The sequence below is a fragment of the Chelonoidis abingdonii genome, chromosome 24, assembly GCF_003597395.2.
Source record: "Chelonoidis abingdonii isolate Lonesome George chromosome 24, CheloAbing_2.0, whole genome shotgun sequence".
Classification (NCBI taxonomy): domain Eukaryota; kingdom Metazoa; phylum Chordata; order Testudines; family Testudinidae; genus Chelonoidis; species Chelonoidis abingdonii.
In genome coordinates this window covers 23,715,642-23,734,209 of record NC_133792.1, presented here as the reverse complement: position 1 = coordinate 23,734,209, position 18,568 = coordinate 23,715,642, and the positions used below count along the sequence as shown (strand labels likewise).

General features: G+C 36.6%; 1 protein-coding gene across 1 annotated transcript in view; it reads left to right on the top strand.

Annotated features, from left to right (window-relative positions):
- Nucleotides 1-18,568, top strand: part of PSMB7 (proteasome 20S subunit beta 7) — a 37,059-nt gene that overhangs the window by 9,505 nt on the left and 8,986 nt on the right. Inside the window, exon 6 of the mRNA XM_032767493.2 lies at nucleotides 8,880-8,938. Coding sequence (XP_032623384.1) covers nucleotides 8,880-8,938 — 59 coding nt within the window. The remainder of the gene's footprint in view (nucleotides 1-8,879; nucleotides 8,939-18,568) is intronic.

Sequence of the window (18,568 nt, the reverse complement as noted above, 5' to 3'; positions counted from 1 at the left end):
ATAAAATGGATGTTTACTGGGGATTGTGGTTAATTGAGCTACTCTTTACCAATCCATTTGACCCTCATGCCATCCTCTTTCCTCTGCTCTGTCCACCATGCTATTCCCTACTGAATTCTCAGGAATAATAGGGCTATTTTTATTGGCGTTGTAGCATTCTACTTAATTCTTTAGAATTGAAGAACACAGGTAGAAGTGTCTTATTGACTGGATTATAAAAGCATTTCTGGTGTCTTTGTGTCTCCAAATTCTTCTCAATGTGATCATGAGAATACTACAATTCATTGTTACTTTTGTGTAATTTTAATTTTGTTTTTCTTCCATGTGAGTGAAAACTAGATACTTTCTAAACTCCTTGATGTAAGCTGATTTTAGGCAACTTACAAAAGCTTTCCTTCTGATGCCTCTCTCAAACATTTCTGAGAATGATTTCTCATTAGTGCCTGAGATATATACACATCCATTTACAAGGTAATTGCTTGAAAGACTATGGCCTTTAAGAACTGATTTTAATATATTAAACAAAGAGAATGCATTTTTTAAAAAACTAACATCTAACACATCCCTATTTATAATACACATCCTTTCGCAATTAGGGTTTTAAATGCCTTTTAGGTTGTTAAAGTAAAACAGTAAATTAGCAGGATTGTGCTGTTCGTAATGTGAATTCTGATTAATTTAGATATTCTGCTAAGATGGTACTAGACCAATAGATGGTGCCATTACCTTAGAAACTGATAAATTTACTTAGCATATAAAATTAATGAAACAGTTGTATTATACGTGATGTCATGATCTACTCTAGCTCTTGATAGAATTAAAAAATTAATACTAATTTGGTTTTGTATTTTATAATGTGCTCTAAAACCAATACATTACCAAATATAAAACCATAAATTACTGTACTTTGCATAAATAATGCAAATAGGTAGTGATTTGATTAGTGAACCAGTGGTGTAGGAATATAATCTGTTTTTATCTATATGGTTTCTTTTTGGAACTTTGCTTTAAAAAGCATTAAAGTCTGGTACTTCTCTAGATAGGTCACAGATTCTGACTAAAGAAAATAAACTAGCAGGAGCAGTTCATATAAGATGTACGTACTGTTCTAGCCATTTTAGTTCTCTTTTGCTTAAACTTGTTTCATTTTTTCATGTACCAGATCTTTTGTTTGTTTAAAAGCATAAGAAAAAAGTAATCCAAAGAACATCCAGTATCCTACCATACTGAGCACCAAATGTGTGGTTTCTACCCACTGTCCAGTCCACATTGTGCAGACAGGTTCCATGCTTAATTAAAATTTGGTTCAAGCTTGTATAGTAGCAATGTGTAAATAACGTCTAGAGATTGCGGTGCTGTTGTGACCTGCAGAAGGAAGTGGTGGTGGGATACAAGGTTTTTGGCAGGAAGTGGTAGATTTGATTGGTTTGGGGTGGGCTGCCTTTAAGCAGGGGAGAGAGAAAGTCAAGAGTAGTGGTACAGTAATTATATGGCTGATGGGTGCAAAGCTGGGGTAATGGGCTGGAACTTTGATACCTCATTACACCCCAAAGACAGTTATCAGTATTTGAAAAATGGCACAGTATGAATCTGTCTTCGTATACTTTGTGTTTGAAACCAAGTTTACGCTGCTCCAGCTGGTTGCTCAATACCTAGAACAGGCGCACACATTGTATGGTTTACAAACTGGTTCCATTTTATAGGGATTGGTTCACTGAGTGAGACGTGCATAGTATTTGTAGTAGAGATGGCTATACCCTTCTCTTTACAGATGCATCTGGAACTAAAGGGTTTTTTTGTTGTTTTGTGTAACTGCTAATTTAAAAAAGAAAAACATGTAAGTTGTCACACTTAACGCCAAAGAACGTTTTCAAATGACAAATTAACTGGTACATTTTATATAAGGGCAAAGTGGATTTTTCTGTAGTGAGTGGTGAAAGTACTTTTGTGGATGAATACAGAGCGTCTTCCTTTGGAAAGGGTTTAAAAGAAACTCAGTGCTTACTCAGGAGTGAAAGCATCAAATTAAACTATTTATGCTGACAAAGGACAACTTTGGATTTCAGCAAACGATGCAAGATTGTCTGATTGCTTGTCTTGTCTAGGAAAGCTTCTAGCCAAGACTTATAATAAATACATGCATAAAATTAAACTGCTTGAAGTCTGTAGTTCAGCTTTCGGAAGCAGTAAGATATATTCCAGTGGTCTCTAGTGGCTGAACTTAGTCCCTTGATACCAACATTGTTTTATATTCATAAATCAGCTCTTCATGCATTGGCAATGTCGGCCTGCAGAGCAAGCAGTACCACTGAGAGACTAGGCCATTGAGCCAGGAACCAGATTGAAAAATGATCCCAATCAATGGGGCTGTGGAGAGCACTGAATTTTTACCTAGAATGAGCAGCAAATTGAATAACAATGAGTGTGTGTGAATAAGTACCGTGTCAGAGAGCCCTGACACTGATGGATTAGAAAGTTCTAAATGTTACTCTCTCAGTGCTGAACACCTCCTCCAGAGTGGCAGACTGAGGTAGCAAACAGGTCCTTGGGTGCTGAAAATGGACTGCTGTTAAGCACTAGGAAGTTCTCTGCAGTGAAAGTTCTGCTAAAAAAGATCTATTAAGCTGATTTTAAAAAGCCATTGCAATTAATTATGAAATGGGAGGGGTTGGGGAAATAATTTACATCTGGATTTTTTTTAGTGCAAATACTGAAATTTTAAAATGAAAGTTAACTGCTAAGACAATTTGAAAACTCCTAAGTTATATTCTGTGTGATTCTAACCTAAAATTCCATTACAAGAGTCCATACACTTACAGTTACTACTTAACCTAGTGGCAGATTCTAATGGAATGCCATATTCCATAAAACAGTTTTAAAAATTAATCTATTTTTACCTCAGAAATGTTAGGTCCCATGTCCATATTAATTACCAGATTAAAAAACTTTTAGTACAGATTATAACCTCTCAAATCTTAGTTTAAAATTTTATTTGTATGTTTCAACATGTCTAGCAATTTACAATATTACTTGTTTAGCTGTTAGGTTAATTACTAATTCTTTAAGAAGCATCTTCCTAAAATGATGCTTACAGAAAACATGTGCAAGGTTAACTGTGTTTTAGGGCTGACAGATCATTGGAAGTGCTATACTTTTGTATTTTTTTTTAATGTTTACTGAGTTTTTACAGTTCTTAAATTGATCATAGAAATAAAAACTAGTTTAATATAATGAAACTTTCTGACTGAAGCTGTGCTTCTAATATTTACATATCTGGAAGTGTGTGGGTCTTTAAAATGGATCAGACAATGCACTTTTAAAAAACTTGCTCTTCATTAGAAGATTTTTTTTTTTAATTAAGTATAGTAATTATGCAGCTTTCAAATCACTTTTAAGAGATGTCTGTGTTGAGCTGAGGAAAGAGAGATGCTGTTAAACATACCTAAAGCAAATATGTAATATGATTATGTTGAATGTGAGATTAGAGATTAAACAATTAATTGAATTACCCAATATGACAGTGCTTTATTAATCCTTTCAGTGGCTTTGAGATATTAATTATTATAATTGAACAGCTATGCTTTTGATTAATCAGTGCGGTTGAACCTCAGCTGCCGGTGTTTTACATTGAATGCTATCTATGTAAAGTTGGAACACCTTTCCAGAGGAATTTAGAGTGACCAGACATCCTGATATTTAGGCATTTGTCCCATACATCGGTCGGGACACAATTTGTCCCAATATTCCCTCCCCCCCATTGTGTCCTATCTTGTCACCCTAGATGAATTCCACATATCCAAGTTGCTGTTACAGTTGGCAAACATATAACTGTTGTGGTTTTCCCTTTGTGCCATTGTGCATTTAGAAATTTGCCCCCCGTCCTTCTAGTTTTCGTTTTTATGGCCAGATTTTCATAAGAAGTTGTGTCCAATGACTCCTGTGATGGGGCATTCCACTCACCGCATGGATGGCGCCTCCTCCTGGCCATTTGGAGATTAGTTCTGCGAGGCTGATGCCCCTTCCTGTGGTTGCACACCATTACTCAGCCTCTCTCTTCTGGTCTGCAGCCCCTCTCACACTTCACAAGCTGCTGCTGCTGCCTCTTCATGACTCAGCCTTATGTTCAGGTCACTGTACGTTTTCCCTTCCGGGGTATAGTCCTTCAAAGTCTGTCACTTACACAGTGACTTAGGCTTCCCGTTCACTGCCCTGCTGGTGCCATTTCCCCGGAGCTGGGTAGGGGAACCTGGGCCTACCTGCTACTCTTGGTTCTAGCCCAAGGGCCCTAGAACATGCAGCCAAGGTCTGTTTGGTCCCCAGCCTTGCTGCTTACTCTCTGGTCTGCTTCCTACACCAGCATCCCCCCCACCCCGGGGGTTTGCCAGCCTTTCTACTCCCTCATCCTAGGGAGCAATGATGGGCTACCTGTCTGTGTAGCCTCCAAAAATATCTCCCTTCTCCCAGGGAGTGATTGCAGCTTACCTCCCTGGCTTTACAGAAATCCCACTGGTTCCCACACACGTGAGCCTCCCTTAATTAGGGCTCTCTTCTCAGCCTTCAGCCTAATAGGTTAATTGGCCTATCTGGCCTCCATTAACCCCTTCAGGGCAAGTGTGGGGTGGACACCCCATCGCAGCTCCCATTTTAGCACCTGCTTGAAGTAGGTAGTCTTTTAAAAGTACTCACCTGCCAGGAGCTTACAGCTTTTCCCAGTGTTGAAAATTTTTGAAAAATCTGTCTCTAATTCTTTAAAGACAGCGGTCTTATTGGAGAGAAAATGATGTTTTCTTTTACACCTCTGGCCTGCCGTCTTCCAATGCAAAGTGACGTGCCACTTACCAATAGATTATTCTGATGTTTATAATATGATTGTCTCATAATTTCATACTTTAATCAGTGGTTAACCTAGTTTAAAGATAAGAGCAATAGTCTGTAGCATTAATATAACATTGAGCTGAATAGGTGCCTTTCCCATCTCTGTTAGAGCTCTTGTTTCAGGGTACTTGCGGACCTCACTATACCAATTACATTTGTTTCACATTTGAAGGTTATTTGTCAAATATGAGGTCTAGAAACTCTCTTTTAAAAATTAAAGCTTAGAATCTCAAGCACCAGGGGCAGCCACCAGAGAAGCACACTGGTTCACTGTGTTGCTATTAACTGGCCCAGTTTGACCCCTGCTTAAAGTTCTCATCAGAATTTCTAGTAATTTGCAGTGTTGTTGTTGCTCTGTTACTTCCAGGATATGAGACACAAGGTGGGTGAGGTAATATCTTCTATTTTGTCTGAAATTGGTCCACTGATGATAATACTTCTCCTACCTGGTCTCTTTTCTAGTAATTGTGTTTCTTTCCCTAACTAATAGACAGTAATGGATTATATTTTGCAATGTTAGGATTTTTACATCTCTTCAAGCATTAGCGTTAGAAAATGTTTAACTGCTTTCTGCATGCATGTTAGAAATTAATGTTTATGGATATAGAATACATAAACAAGAGAACAGTTTTGGTTCTCACATACAAATAGGCTACCCGCAGTCCCTTAGGATCTTGGTGTTTCTGTGATTTCAGTGGGCATTGCAGTGAGAAAAATCGGATGTTCAGCTTTCACTTAGTTCCATGGATTTTTATTGCCTGCTTGGCAGTCATAATATATAACTTTCCCAAGACATCCAAAATACCTGGAACGTGGATTTGTTTGGCTCATACATTTGACAGCCTCTGGGAAGTTGGTGTTTGATAGTGAAGTTCTACAGCTGTACTTGGAAGCAACTGTCCATAGCTGAAGTTCTGCCAGGTCTGCAGCTGTATACACAGCCAAACAGATCATGTAATGGCTGAATTCATCATCTTGTACACAAGAATTTAAGCCATTTTTGCTAAACGGTTTCAGTTGATTCACATTTTAGTGTGAATGGATCAAGCTCACTCTCCAAAGTACCTCACATCAGTGTTGTCAAGTAGTGGATTGTTTGGATTACTAGAGGATTGCAGAATAATAGAATATATTTACTTACTCTTGTAAAAATGCATCCATATTCTTGGGTTGCAAGTATAAGCATAAAAATACAATTTATAAATTTCAGATATTACCCAAAGTCCCTGTTGAGCTCCATCATTCAAAAATCCATATCCTCAGAAGACTTGAACTCTGTTGGCTGTGCAGTAAGCCTCCTGGCAGGGCACTTTTCGTTAAATGTTAGGCAATAAAGCTGTAGTGTAAATATAAAACACATACTCAGGATTTACAAATTCGACGTACAATTCAGAATTTGTGGAGAAACATTGCACTCCCGCTTCAAGCTCTGCGTTGTATTTGTGTTAGTTTTATTAGCACCTTCATGGACCTCCTTTGTTTGTGGATATATGTAGGTTAACTAATGTAAAAATACAGGTCTCAGAATTTTACAGGCTGTCAGCACCTCTTTGAAAGCTTCCTTATGTGTGGGATAAACTAAATTCATTATTTAATGTGAATTTCAAACCTAATACTTATTTGTTATCTTAAGCATTATAAATAAGGGGCAAGTCTAAGGCACATTTAAGTTGTGCATTGTTTGTATTATGTTACGTAACTTTTTTTTATACACTAGAGACTTTCCTTTCTTTAAAAGTTTGCTTTGTTCTTATCCTGGAATTCTGAACCTTTTGGGCTTAAAACCCACTTAGGATTTTGTCCTTGGGAATCTCTTTTCATCAACCAACTGGTGGAGCGGAAGACTACATGTGTTCCATTTGTGCTTTGTTTGAGATTATTGCTCACAAGCAAAACCATTGTAATTGAAGAGCGAACAACACAAATGTTATGTAGAATAAGTGGATGGTTGGGAAAGCTACCCATCCTCTTCTCTAAGTGGATCCATTGGAGTACACAGGAAGTGTATGTACAAAAGAAGGGTATATAAAATGGGAGAGCATTAGCAGAAGCTTTAGAAAATTAAGAAATATAAATTTTTCTCTTATGTGGTTATTACTTAAGAACAATAATCTTCTCTTTGAAATATTACTTTTGCACTTATATTCTGGAAACTTTACTTTATGCAGTCATACTGTTAATCACGTGAAAGACACCTAGATCCTAGTACAAGCAGTTCTAAAATACTGGATTCTAGTATTTTCAGTAGGCTTCCCATCCTGCTTGCAGAGGGCCTTATCTGAATTAAGGAAGCACCTATAGTTTTGGGATCCATCCCCCATGTGGCTCTTTATCTCTCCAGTTAGAATTGCTTTTCCATATAATTTCACTTAGACTAGCTTTGTTTTTGCATCTTCATTTATACACAGGGTCCCATATCTGTTCCAGAACACAATTTATTTTCTCTTTGGTTAGAGAATCAGTGAAATGTCTTCTCTTTGGTGTTTTATCTGTTGACACATCTGTTTATATGGTTCTCTTCAGCTGCCAGTCCCTCAAATTCTTTTTGTTTCCGGTTTTAACTGTTAAAAAATGGAATCACATATTGCTCCAAAGCCTAAATGAATAGTCATTGCTTGTAATGCAAGTACACACTTGGAGCATCCTACTGTTTTTAGATGTGATGTATTTGGTAATGTAAAGGTAATGATCCTCAACCACAGCAATATTCTGTAACAGGAATATCTGTCATATTCATTGGGATTACCATGTTCATTGATTTGTGTCTGTAAATCTGCTGTTTCTACCCTTTAAATTTGATCTATAATTGGGCCTCCTTAAATGGTTCAGATAAGGTAGTCTGTATTTCCTCAACAGTGTCACTGTCAGCTTCTCCTTTTTCATTATACATTCAGCAGACTGGATAAAATCAGCAGGATACCTCATTTGAAACTGTTTAATCGCTGTCTTTTTCTTTTGCTAAACCACTGAGCTGGTCAAGCAATGTACACAAATCATTTTAAATAGAAAATACAGCTTTCTGTGTGACCCAGCTAAACAGATAGTGCTATGCAAAACACTTTAAAAAGTAATAAATGCCAAAAAAAATCTTTAATTGGAGTAAAAAATTGTAGATAACTTTATTCACTCTCCAAAAGTAGAGCATCCTGAAATATTGTCAGGGGCGTGTACAGACAAGATGATGTCTTCCTAAAGATCCACTCTTCTCTGAACAAAGCAAGTCTAAAATTTCAAATAGTGCTGAGCTGCTTTTTGTCCATGTGTAGGAAGTGCATGTTTATGTGTGAAGCCTGCAATTACGTTGCTTCAGGAAAAGTGGGGTTATGTTGCATCAGTACTCATGTAGTGCAATCTTTGAAAGGATCAGAGATGTGATGTTAAATGCTTGGCTCCATATTTGTCATTTTGTCTATTTCCTGTTACTCTTCAAAGTACAAAGTAAAAAAAAGGCTCAAAATAAATGCTGTATAATAAACTGATTAAAGTAAATGTGGAAAATAACCTGGTGGCAGCAGCTAGTGCCATTGCTGGTACAGTTGTCTCCATGTGTCAAGGTGACTATCCCAGGGCAGCTTGTTTAAAACAATCTATTCTTTCTAAGTGTGTTGGTATTTAGCGTTACACCCTGCAACCTGGCAAGGCACAGGAGTGGGACAGAAAATATATACTCTGGCATTCGTTTAACTGCATTTCTATAACTTTGTTTTCATACTTCAGCATTTTACTGTAAATAATTTACACTAATAAAAATAGGACCACACCAGGTCTGTATGGACTTGAGGTAAATTTGGGACTCAAGTAAGTGTCACCTGTCATGAGAACAGACATTTAAATGGTATGTGGTAAAATAAGGGTCAGTATTTTAATAAGCTTATGTCAAATTTGTGGTGTGTCGCAGTTTTATTGACCCTCTTGTTTTCTTCTAAAAATACTCTACAGAAATTCATCAGTTATGTTACAGCTACGTCAAAATTGAAATAAATGTCTTCACTTTATTATCGTAGGTTCTGGATCATTGGCAGCAATGGCAGTATTTGAAGATAAATACAAACCAGACATGGAGGTAAGGAATGTTTTGGGGTTTTTTAATTTAGTATTTCTTCTTTCAGTAATTCTCAAAACACTGGCATACATGGAATGGGTTTGATGCTAATATTGAATTTTGCTTTAGTTTAATGAAGAAGAAAAAAAAAAAGTAACCCTCCTGCTCCCAATGTCACCCTGTAGTATGCTGGCTTATTGGGGAGCTGTCAAAAAATTCAAATGGACGTAGCCAATTTATAAATCCCAATACTTCTGTCTGTAATTTCTTTAATTTGATTCTTGCAAAAGCTTTTATGATTAATGCAGGTGAAAGATTGGAGGAGAAATAATTCTGTTTACAGTTTACATTAGGTATATGAGAGTCCCTGTATAATCAGTTTCACTCTTTCCCCTGTATAGTCATTTCCTCATCCTCCCCCCTTTGTATGTCTTTCACATTCTTATAAAGAAAGGAAAATGTGATTGCAAAACCACGAAAATAGGCAGAAGCCAGTGCCTGAAACTACCTTTCACTCATTTTTTGAAACTGACTGGATTTCAAGTTGGCTGTGGCCATTCGAATAACAAGTGTATTCCAATCTTCAGGATCTACCTAAAAGATGTTATCAGAACATTTATAAGTTGTTTTGCTGATGGTCTGTACCAAACTTGAAAAAATCTATAAATGCATGTTACTATGCAACCGTAATAATTTAAGAGTAAAAGCTGAAAGCCGTGGCGCCGTGATCAAGTTTTGGATACATTATGTGCCAGAATAACATGGTCCATTCTCATTATATCTGTTTATGAACACATCCATTGCATTGTTTTTATTTATGTATAGCATTTCTTCACACTTTATGTAGAATATAAAGTATACTAGGATTTTTAAAAAACAGTGAAAAATCCACAGTTGTCTGCAGATACACTGTTGATGAAAATAAAACTAAAAGAATTAAGACGCTTCCTCTGACTATATCTGGTAAAATGCCTCAGTAATGTCAAGTCCTCCTTTAAACCACATTAATCTCTTCGAACTTTCCTTGAATGCATGCTTCTTCTAGTTGCAATTGATTAATAATTCTAAATGTTAAAGAAAAAAAATGAGAATTGAATACAAAATTGGGAGTTTGAAGTACATTAAAAATGACATTAACATTTAGTTATTTTTCATAATTGTCATTGAAACATTAAAGATAGCTATAATATTACTTTAAGGTATTTAGTGTTTAACTGAATCATATGGTGGCAAAATGGAAAGTTGATTAACTGCAATAAATGTCTTCAGATTTCACTAATCTGTGTTGCATCTCTGCTATAGACGAGTTTAAGTCTTTATGCAATTGTATTCAGCAACGTGATCCCATAATGCCACTGAATTCCTATCTGAAGTTATTTAAATTTACAATTTTAAGTGCGTTGGTTTATTCTGTTACATTTTCTTATGGAGTAGCTTCACGTGGATTAACAATTGATTAAAAATTAGTAATGAGCGCTTTTCCAGTTAAATTTGCTAAAAGATTACACAATGGGCAATAAATGGATCACCTTTCAAATTACTCCTAGAGAGAGACTTCCCAGAATGTTACATATGAAGTAGTTATAGTTCTGTTAAAATAGTTTTTTAGTTTTTGATTACAAACAAGATCAAGATTGCAAAGCTGCTGTCCTGCAGAGAGCACCTAATGAGACAGGACTTTTAGTGTGTAGAATGCATAAGCAATGTTGTCAGAATTTGGAATATTTTTAATTAGGCACTCAAACTCAAGCCTTCGTTTAAACAGCATGAAGGTTGTGCGACTAACAGAAAAATCCATTAAATATCAAGTAAAGGTGGAGTCTCCGCCCGTGTAATGCCCATTGTGAGAGTGGCACATCACATTTTTTACTCTGTTCAGTTTCCGGTGTAACTGTATTTTTAACATGTGCTTCCTGAATTGACAACAACGCCTAAAATCCTTAGAAACAATAGCTACTGCACAGTCTCTTCTTAAAATTTAATAACATAATTTTTCACCGTCTTGAAAAGAAAACCTTAAATCTCATTTTCAATTAGTTATCAAGATTCTTGGATTTTTAAGCCATTTTTGAGTGTAACATTTTTTTTAAAAGCACCAAAAATTGGTAAACTTCCAATTTTTTTACTGAAAAAGGTCAGCCTAATTGTCTCATACACAACCTTAAATGGCAGGAGAAATTCACTATTGTATCAAGCATGTAGAAATGTAGTCTACCAATTTATTGAAATTGATATGTAATCTCAAGACTGGTTTTATGTTTGTGTTATGTTAATTAAAATAGTGATATAAGCACATCAGAACAATCTAATAACTAAGAGCTAACTGAGAAGACTCAATTGGACTTTTTTTAAGACTTAAATTCTTCTCCACTTTTCTAATATGGCTAACAGGTTAAAAGTCCAACTGTTAATTCTGCATTTTTGAACACTGAAAATTAGGTTACTGTACACAGTGGGAAGTTCAACAAGATTAAAAAACCCAAAGTAAATATTAACGATAGTTCTATAGAAAGGAGTAAGCAAAATCATATAAATGCAGCACATCTTTGTATTATATGGTATGAACATAAAAATTGTCAATTGCTAAAACACATTGCAATGATGAGAAATTTAAAATTCCTGGAGATTAATTCATTAAAACAGGGTAGTAGATTAATATTTTTCTGTCAAGATCAATGCTGCTTGCTTTTGCATTAATTGTCAGAATATCTTGCTAGGGCTACTGAAAGGTGGTAGCGTGCTGCAAGACCATCACATCACAGAAGATGATTCAAAGGCAAACTGTCCTGCACCCTCTGGTATCGACTTGCAAATTAGCATCTGGAATCTAATTAAACAAGCTTAATGAAAGTAGCAGCTGAATACTGCTGGAAAAGACAATCAGCTTTTTTCCCTCTGATATCTATTCTGTACTATTGAAGCTGATCACCAAACACATAGAGTGAGCACAGTTAAAAAAAATTAGCATTTATTTGAAGAACAGGAACTGTTTTTCATTCTGTTATGCTTTTGGCATGCACTGATGTCCCATGAGAGCCATGCCACAGCAGATAGTGCACAATATTTATAAACCCATGACAGGCAATAATAGGAACTTGGAAAAATCCTTTTGCTAGAATTTCAAGTTGAGAGCTGCCAAAAGCTAAGAGGATCAAATCTGCAGTGGCAGCTGCTGTGCCCTACAGTTAGAATTGTAGACTTTGAAGATGCTCAACTTAAAGAATTGAAGACTGCAGGCTTAGCCAATTTTTGCAGGTTTCTAGAGTCCTGGCTCTCTGCCTTTTGAAGATGAGTTGCTGAAGCTTCTCCCACTGCCTGAGGCATGCTAACACCAGCAGGATGTGTGTTTTTTTTTTCATAGACTTTGTGTGTCTTCAGTTTTGAGTAGTACATGCTTTGTCAATGCCAGCTGTGATGGTCTTTCTCTGGTTGCAATGCTGAGAGATGATCTCTACCCAACATCCTTCAGCGAAACTACTAAGATGGAGAGTGACGTACACAAGTGCTACTTCTGCAGTCTGATTTATGGAGTCATGTTTCATTGTGAACCAAGTGCTGCCTCTAGAGAAGTTGTTATAGATTGCTGAAGAAGTGAACACTTTCAGCCCTGAAGGCCTGTAGATGTTTCAAAATGTGATGCCAAGCACCTGAGTGCTGTAGAACAATATTTTAATTTGTCATGTGGGTAGCTATAGGTCTACCTTAAATAATATAAATGGAAGAACAGCACAGCTAATACAGTATTGTGAGCTTAGTCAGTTTTTTTCCTTTTTGTGGAGTACCACATGGTGTTAAACACCACATTCAGTTTTTTTAAGTACATTAATGGTTTGTGCTGTTCAAAAATCCGTATCAAGAGATATGGCAACCATCCTGAACTAGGATAAATTCTGCCTATAATATTAGGTGCTGGAACTTTTGAATTGTCTGTATCCTTGTGGTGATTGGATTTCTAGAGATATTTTAATGATATAAATGTTGGTGATTGACCCTGCCTCTCTCGAAGGAGAAGTTTTTCTAGGTTTATGGAAGAAAATTACAGTACTTGATTAAAATACAGCTGTCTGTGCCTGTATTTCTCAATCACCTGACAAAAGCTTCATGTTTGACTAAGCAAAGATACAGGCTGCTCATGCTTCTGCTTTGTCTTCAATATTTCATTGAACCAATAAAAAGAGAAGCCAAAATAAAGAGACTCTAGAAAGATGACCAGCAGAAGTCCTAGAAAACCATGACTGCAGGGCAATTTAGTGTTCAGGATCAGAGGACAAATAGACAAATAAGGGTTTAAGGAGGAAATGCAGGATTTAAATAATAGAATCTGAAATGGATCATTCTAAAAATATGAGAACGTGTTTTTGACCGTGCAGTCTGACATTTGAGTAGTAAGTGCAGACAAACATTTTACCTAGGGAGAAAGAGAGCTTTCTGAAGCCCATGGACAAAATTTCTCTTTTTTCCTTCGACCTATTCTCCTGACCATATTCCCCTTCTTTAAAAGAGTGTTTCTGTACAGGACAGGGCAGACCATGGACTGTTGGTTAATCCACAGGAGACCTTGGTGCTATTTCTGGCTCTGCTGTTGATCACTGAAACACCTGGAAGCCAATGGCTCTGTGCATCAGTTTCCCCATCTGTAAGAAGGGGATATTATCTTCCTTTGAGGAAGATGAGTCTTAATGGGCTTATGTAAAGTCATTGATATTCTTAGAAGGAGGGCTTTACTGCAATTTTTTTCTATTTAAATGAAAATACTTAAAAGGCATAGTTCCGCACCATTGTGAAAGCATGCCATTTTCTTCCATTAAACATTATTAAAATATTTCGTAAGTTCTTTGGTGGACAGTGGGGGAAAACATGGGTGTAGCAATATGTAGCTGAATATTTGTTTTTACTAACTACTGACAATCATACTGGGCTTTTTTGACTGTCAAAATTCTAATCATCAACAGTAGTAGTCTCATCAGTCTTATTTAGATTGCAACTGTGTGACTTGATGCTCAGGAGCAATGACAAGCTGCATATGGATTTTGTATTCATTAGTGATGGTTGATCAAAATGTCTGTTCCTGCCATAGGGCTCAGGTGTGGAAGTCTGCGGGCTAATCCCGCCAGCTGAAATTCAGAGGTTTAATGACTCCATGGGAAGGTGACCACTTGCTGGGAAGTTTCTTGGCTGCGCTCAGACAGCAGACAATAGAGATCAAGCAAGACTATCAGAGTTAAGCTGAAGAGCCTGCCTGAGATACTTGAATTCCTGTTGGTGTCAAACAGAGCTCAAGTAAACAAAACAGAACAAAATTAAAAATCCAACCCCCTGCACAAAAAGAAGTGCTTAAAATGTGTGCCCTGTGGACCTGTTTATTTCATTACACGGTGACAAGAGATTGGGCTGTTAGTAAATGTCTTTACTGCCTCTTATTGCTAGAGCTCATGATAGTACAGATTTGGATTTCCTTTATGTGACTGTACTGCTCCATCCTTCGGAGCTGTGTATCTCTGCACAGACTGGTGTCAGGTATTAGTGCAGACAAACCTTTATTTTCAGGAGTTATGTCATGCTGTTTCTTACCTTTAAACTGAAATTATTTAAACATGTTAACTCAGTTCCTGTTTGACATATTGGACAGGTTCTGTTCTTAACTCCTTGCTTGGACTCTCATGAAGAATTGATTTCCATTATGGAACTTACGAAAAACTGGAAATATGAAGTTAATTTTAAATGTATCCTACTACTTGGCAGCGAGATATGCTCGTAAATGGTTGGGATTACTGGAGAGGAGTTCTTAATATATGCTCTTTTCATATATCAAAGCACAATTTCTAAATGGAAGACAGCCTAAAGGGTGACTTTCTTCTGAGTTACCACTGATACCCAAAACACTTCTTCATTCTATATATTGACTATTTCCAGATACAAGAATCTTGTCTAAGTTCATCCATTCTTTACTTTAAATTGGACCCTGCTGCATGGCAAAGGAAACAATTTCCTTATCTTTGCAGAGGTAACACAAAGTTTGTGCACAATAATGTAGACAAGCTATTTACAAACTGTGCTGAATGTTAGAGAACATTTTACAACACATAGGATAGATGTAGGGCAGGTAATTATTTTTTGATGCATTCTCAGGAGCAGATGTTCCAGTCTAAATTGTTTTAGTTTGTATGTTTCCTGTAACTGTGGAACAGGGGAAATGTACTGAGAAATATTTCACATAGTACAATGCCTTAGTGTTGCCCCTGCAGTAAGAATCTTGAAGGCAGAATGTAATTTCTGTATGAGCAAAGAACATTGAATTGGAATAAGGTCAGAGGAGAATTTAGACTAGGCTGAGAGAGGTGACGCTCTTCCAGTGAGCGAATACTTACAAGGTTTATAAAGCATTTGGGGAAACTTAAAAGGAAAAGGGTTACAAGAGGGCCTAGGACTTTCTTTTTAAAATAAAATGTTGATCTTTCTTCACTCTCATTCTTCACATTTTTGGTGATAGTGAGATGAGCATGGAGTGCTTCACCTGAGGCAGAGGTGTCCTTGCTGGACTTTGTTCCTATGGGGTATAATGGCATACAGTTACTTAAAATGACTCCTGTGCTTGGTTTGCCTTTCTCTCTACTCCCCTATAGTTAAGATCCAAAATGTCACTAAAGGGTCGCAGATTGAGGATTTCAGGTTATCAAACTAAAGTCTTTAGTGTGGTAGAATTATCAAGCTCTTTTACCTCTGAACAAGTCCATTTCATTCTGAGAACCTATTCCTTAAAAACTCTGAATATCAGAACATCACAAGTGATGGATTAAATCTGTTCTCATGTTAATTCATAGTTGATGAGAGTACAGAAGCAGCCAGAAACCCTACAGACTCAAGATGAGGCTTGTAATTTAAGATTTCATACCACTGGAACAATGTATTGTACTACTCTTCATGTAAGGAATGAAATATAGGAACCAGTATTATCGAATAGTATCTTGGAATCATATAAGTTTTTGTTTTGGCAGGTAATTTGGCATAAATTGTTAATGTAAATCCAGGTTAGTGGGGAAGACATTATTTTACTAAAAAAGATAAACTGCTGATTAATTCAGTATAGAACTCAATTACAAATTGAAAGTGTCTCTGCGGGACTCCAGTACCCTAAAGACAGCAGATGTTGAACTGATACTCCAGCATATTTCACACTGATATGAAATATTAACATGGTTTATTATACTTGTGTGGTGTACAATATCAGACAGGGGAGGTAGAGATGAGTCTGGGCTTTGAGCTTGCACCAATGAAACATGAAAATACTGTAATTACAAAGAAGAGTAAGGACTTTGAGAAGTCTATTTTGTTGAAGAAAAGATCTCAGTAGAAAATGGTAAGTTTAAAATAGTATAAATATTTAAATTTTATTTACATGGTATATATAACGTACAAGATAATACAAACACACATCATACAACACAATCTTTTTAAATGTACAAAATCAAAGACATTAATATTAAAGATTAAACTGCTGTGTTCACAGGACTACTAGCCTCAATGCCCTGCTCAGATCCAGTTTGGGTAATTAGTTACTGTCTACTCCATATTTGCCCTGTAGTTTCAATAGGATGTCATTCCTCATTGCTGTAGTGTACTGTTCCTTTTAAACAGATGCTGTGTTCACTCCAGAAGTAGGTACACTTTGGTGATGGGTGAAGTGACTTCTCTGTTAATATATCACCACAATGACAGTGGCATAAATTCAATAGTAGATACTGTAGAATTTGGATCCGAGAGATTTCCGAGTGAGCCACACCAAATTGGAAGGCACTTTCCAGTGTTCCTTTTTAAAAGTGTTTGGATAGCTAAGTTAATTTGGTGTGTCATAGTGGTGACTTAGGATATGGGTGATGGTAGCCACATCAACCAGCAGCAATGACTGTATTAATCTTCTTAAGCAGAGAGATAAGTGTTAGTGTTGGCTAGTGCTAGGCTCAAAAACAGCCACATAAGTTGTTTAAAAAAAAAAAAAAAAAAGTAACCCTAAAAATGACAAGAATAATTCTGTTTTAAAAGCTTGCAGAAAAACTAAGATAGTTTTTATTTTATAACAAGTGTATCATTCCAAATACGAATGTGACCCAGAGTTCCAATAAGTTGTAATTTGCCAAAGGAGCCAAGTCTAATAATTTATTATTTTTTGAGCTTCTTATACTCAGAGCTTTAAACAAAAATTGAGAGATTTTCATAGTGGGGTATGTGTACAAGATACACAAATTTGTAGGAAGGAGTCTCAATGTAAGTGGTAATGCTTCAGAATTTGGAGTTTTTCAAATTTGTTTCTAATTAAAGGCTGCAAGCTGGATTGGAAAATAAAGCAATAGTTGCATTAGCTTGATCCAAAATATGAAAAATGTTAGTTCTTAGTTTGATCTCTTCATTCACCATTATTCTCTCATCAGCTGGAGTGTTCTTAGGTTTCTTTATGTCCTAGACTTTAAAAAATGTATCTACTACAGCTAAGTAAAACCTTTGTGTGGATTCAGAGAACCCTTGCCCTAAGAAAAAGGTATGCCTTGAGTATCACAAAGTTCCAGAATTCTGTATGGGAGAAATTCAGCTCAGTGGCAGGGAACACCCCTATCTTTGAATTATACAACTACAGAGTTACAGTAGCAGTTGAACTCCGAGATATATTTTTTTTTCACCTGTCCATATATATTTTTTCACCTGTCCTAGTTTCTTGATAATCTATTCTGGCATTACCTTAATGTCCTTCAGTCTTTCTTCTATACACTCTAGAAAACTAATGACTGTTTCTGGCACTTGTCTGCCCCATCTAAGCACCATTTTGAATACAGAAGCAGAAAATACGTTAAATCTTTGTTTTTTCCCATGTACACAAACTAATCTTGCAGTGAGAGATCTCATGGAGATCTTCGCTGACCACCTTTTCTTCACTGCTGCTTTTCCTTTTTTACTATGTGCTTTTTGTAATTATTTCAGTTGCTCTTTTAATGCTAACTTTAGCAGTTGCTTTAATGTGCTCTGGCTTTAAACGAATATAGTGGATTTGAGTGCAGTATTTTTTCATATTAAATATACAGTAATTCTCTTCAAAGAAAGTCCACTTCCCCTCTGTGCTCTGTTGTCATTCCTCCCGTGCCCGTCTTTGTGGCGTTAGACTAATCATGACAAGCGGAGCTGTTTACTGTGTCCCTCTTCTCGTTCATTTACAGTGAGAGTGATGTATTCCAGAATATCTGGATGTTGTCTCAATTTATGGTCCAACTCCTTAGTCCCCTCGTCATCCTAGTGCTGTCACAGAATTGACATCCTCTTTGCCTTCTGCTTTTTTACTTTTTGTTTAATTTCTTAGCTGCAACTTAACCTCCTAGAGTCTAGTCTCCAGAATCCCTCTACACTTGATGACGCCCCTTTGAACCTCTCGTTCTCTTAAACATTTCAGACTGTGATCAGTTGTGTGCTAAGGTGAACTTGTTTTTCTTCAGTGTTCAACAAGCCCCAGTTCCAATCCCACATGCTCCAGATGTGCTTATTCAGCAATAGCCCCATCTTGCACTGTTGAAACTACAGGATTTTTTGCCACTCTCTGCCCCTAGCAACTCCTTCATGACCCTTTAGAGCATGTACAAAAGCTGGTGGAGAAAGAAAAGGCAACAAAAC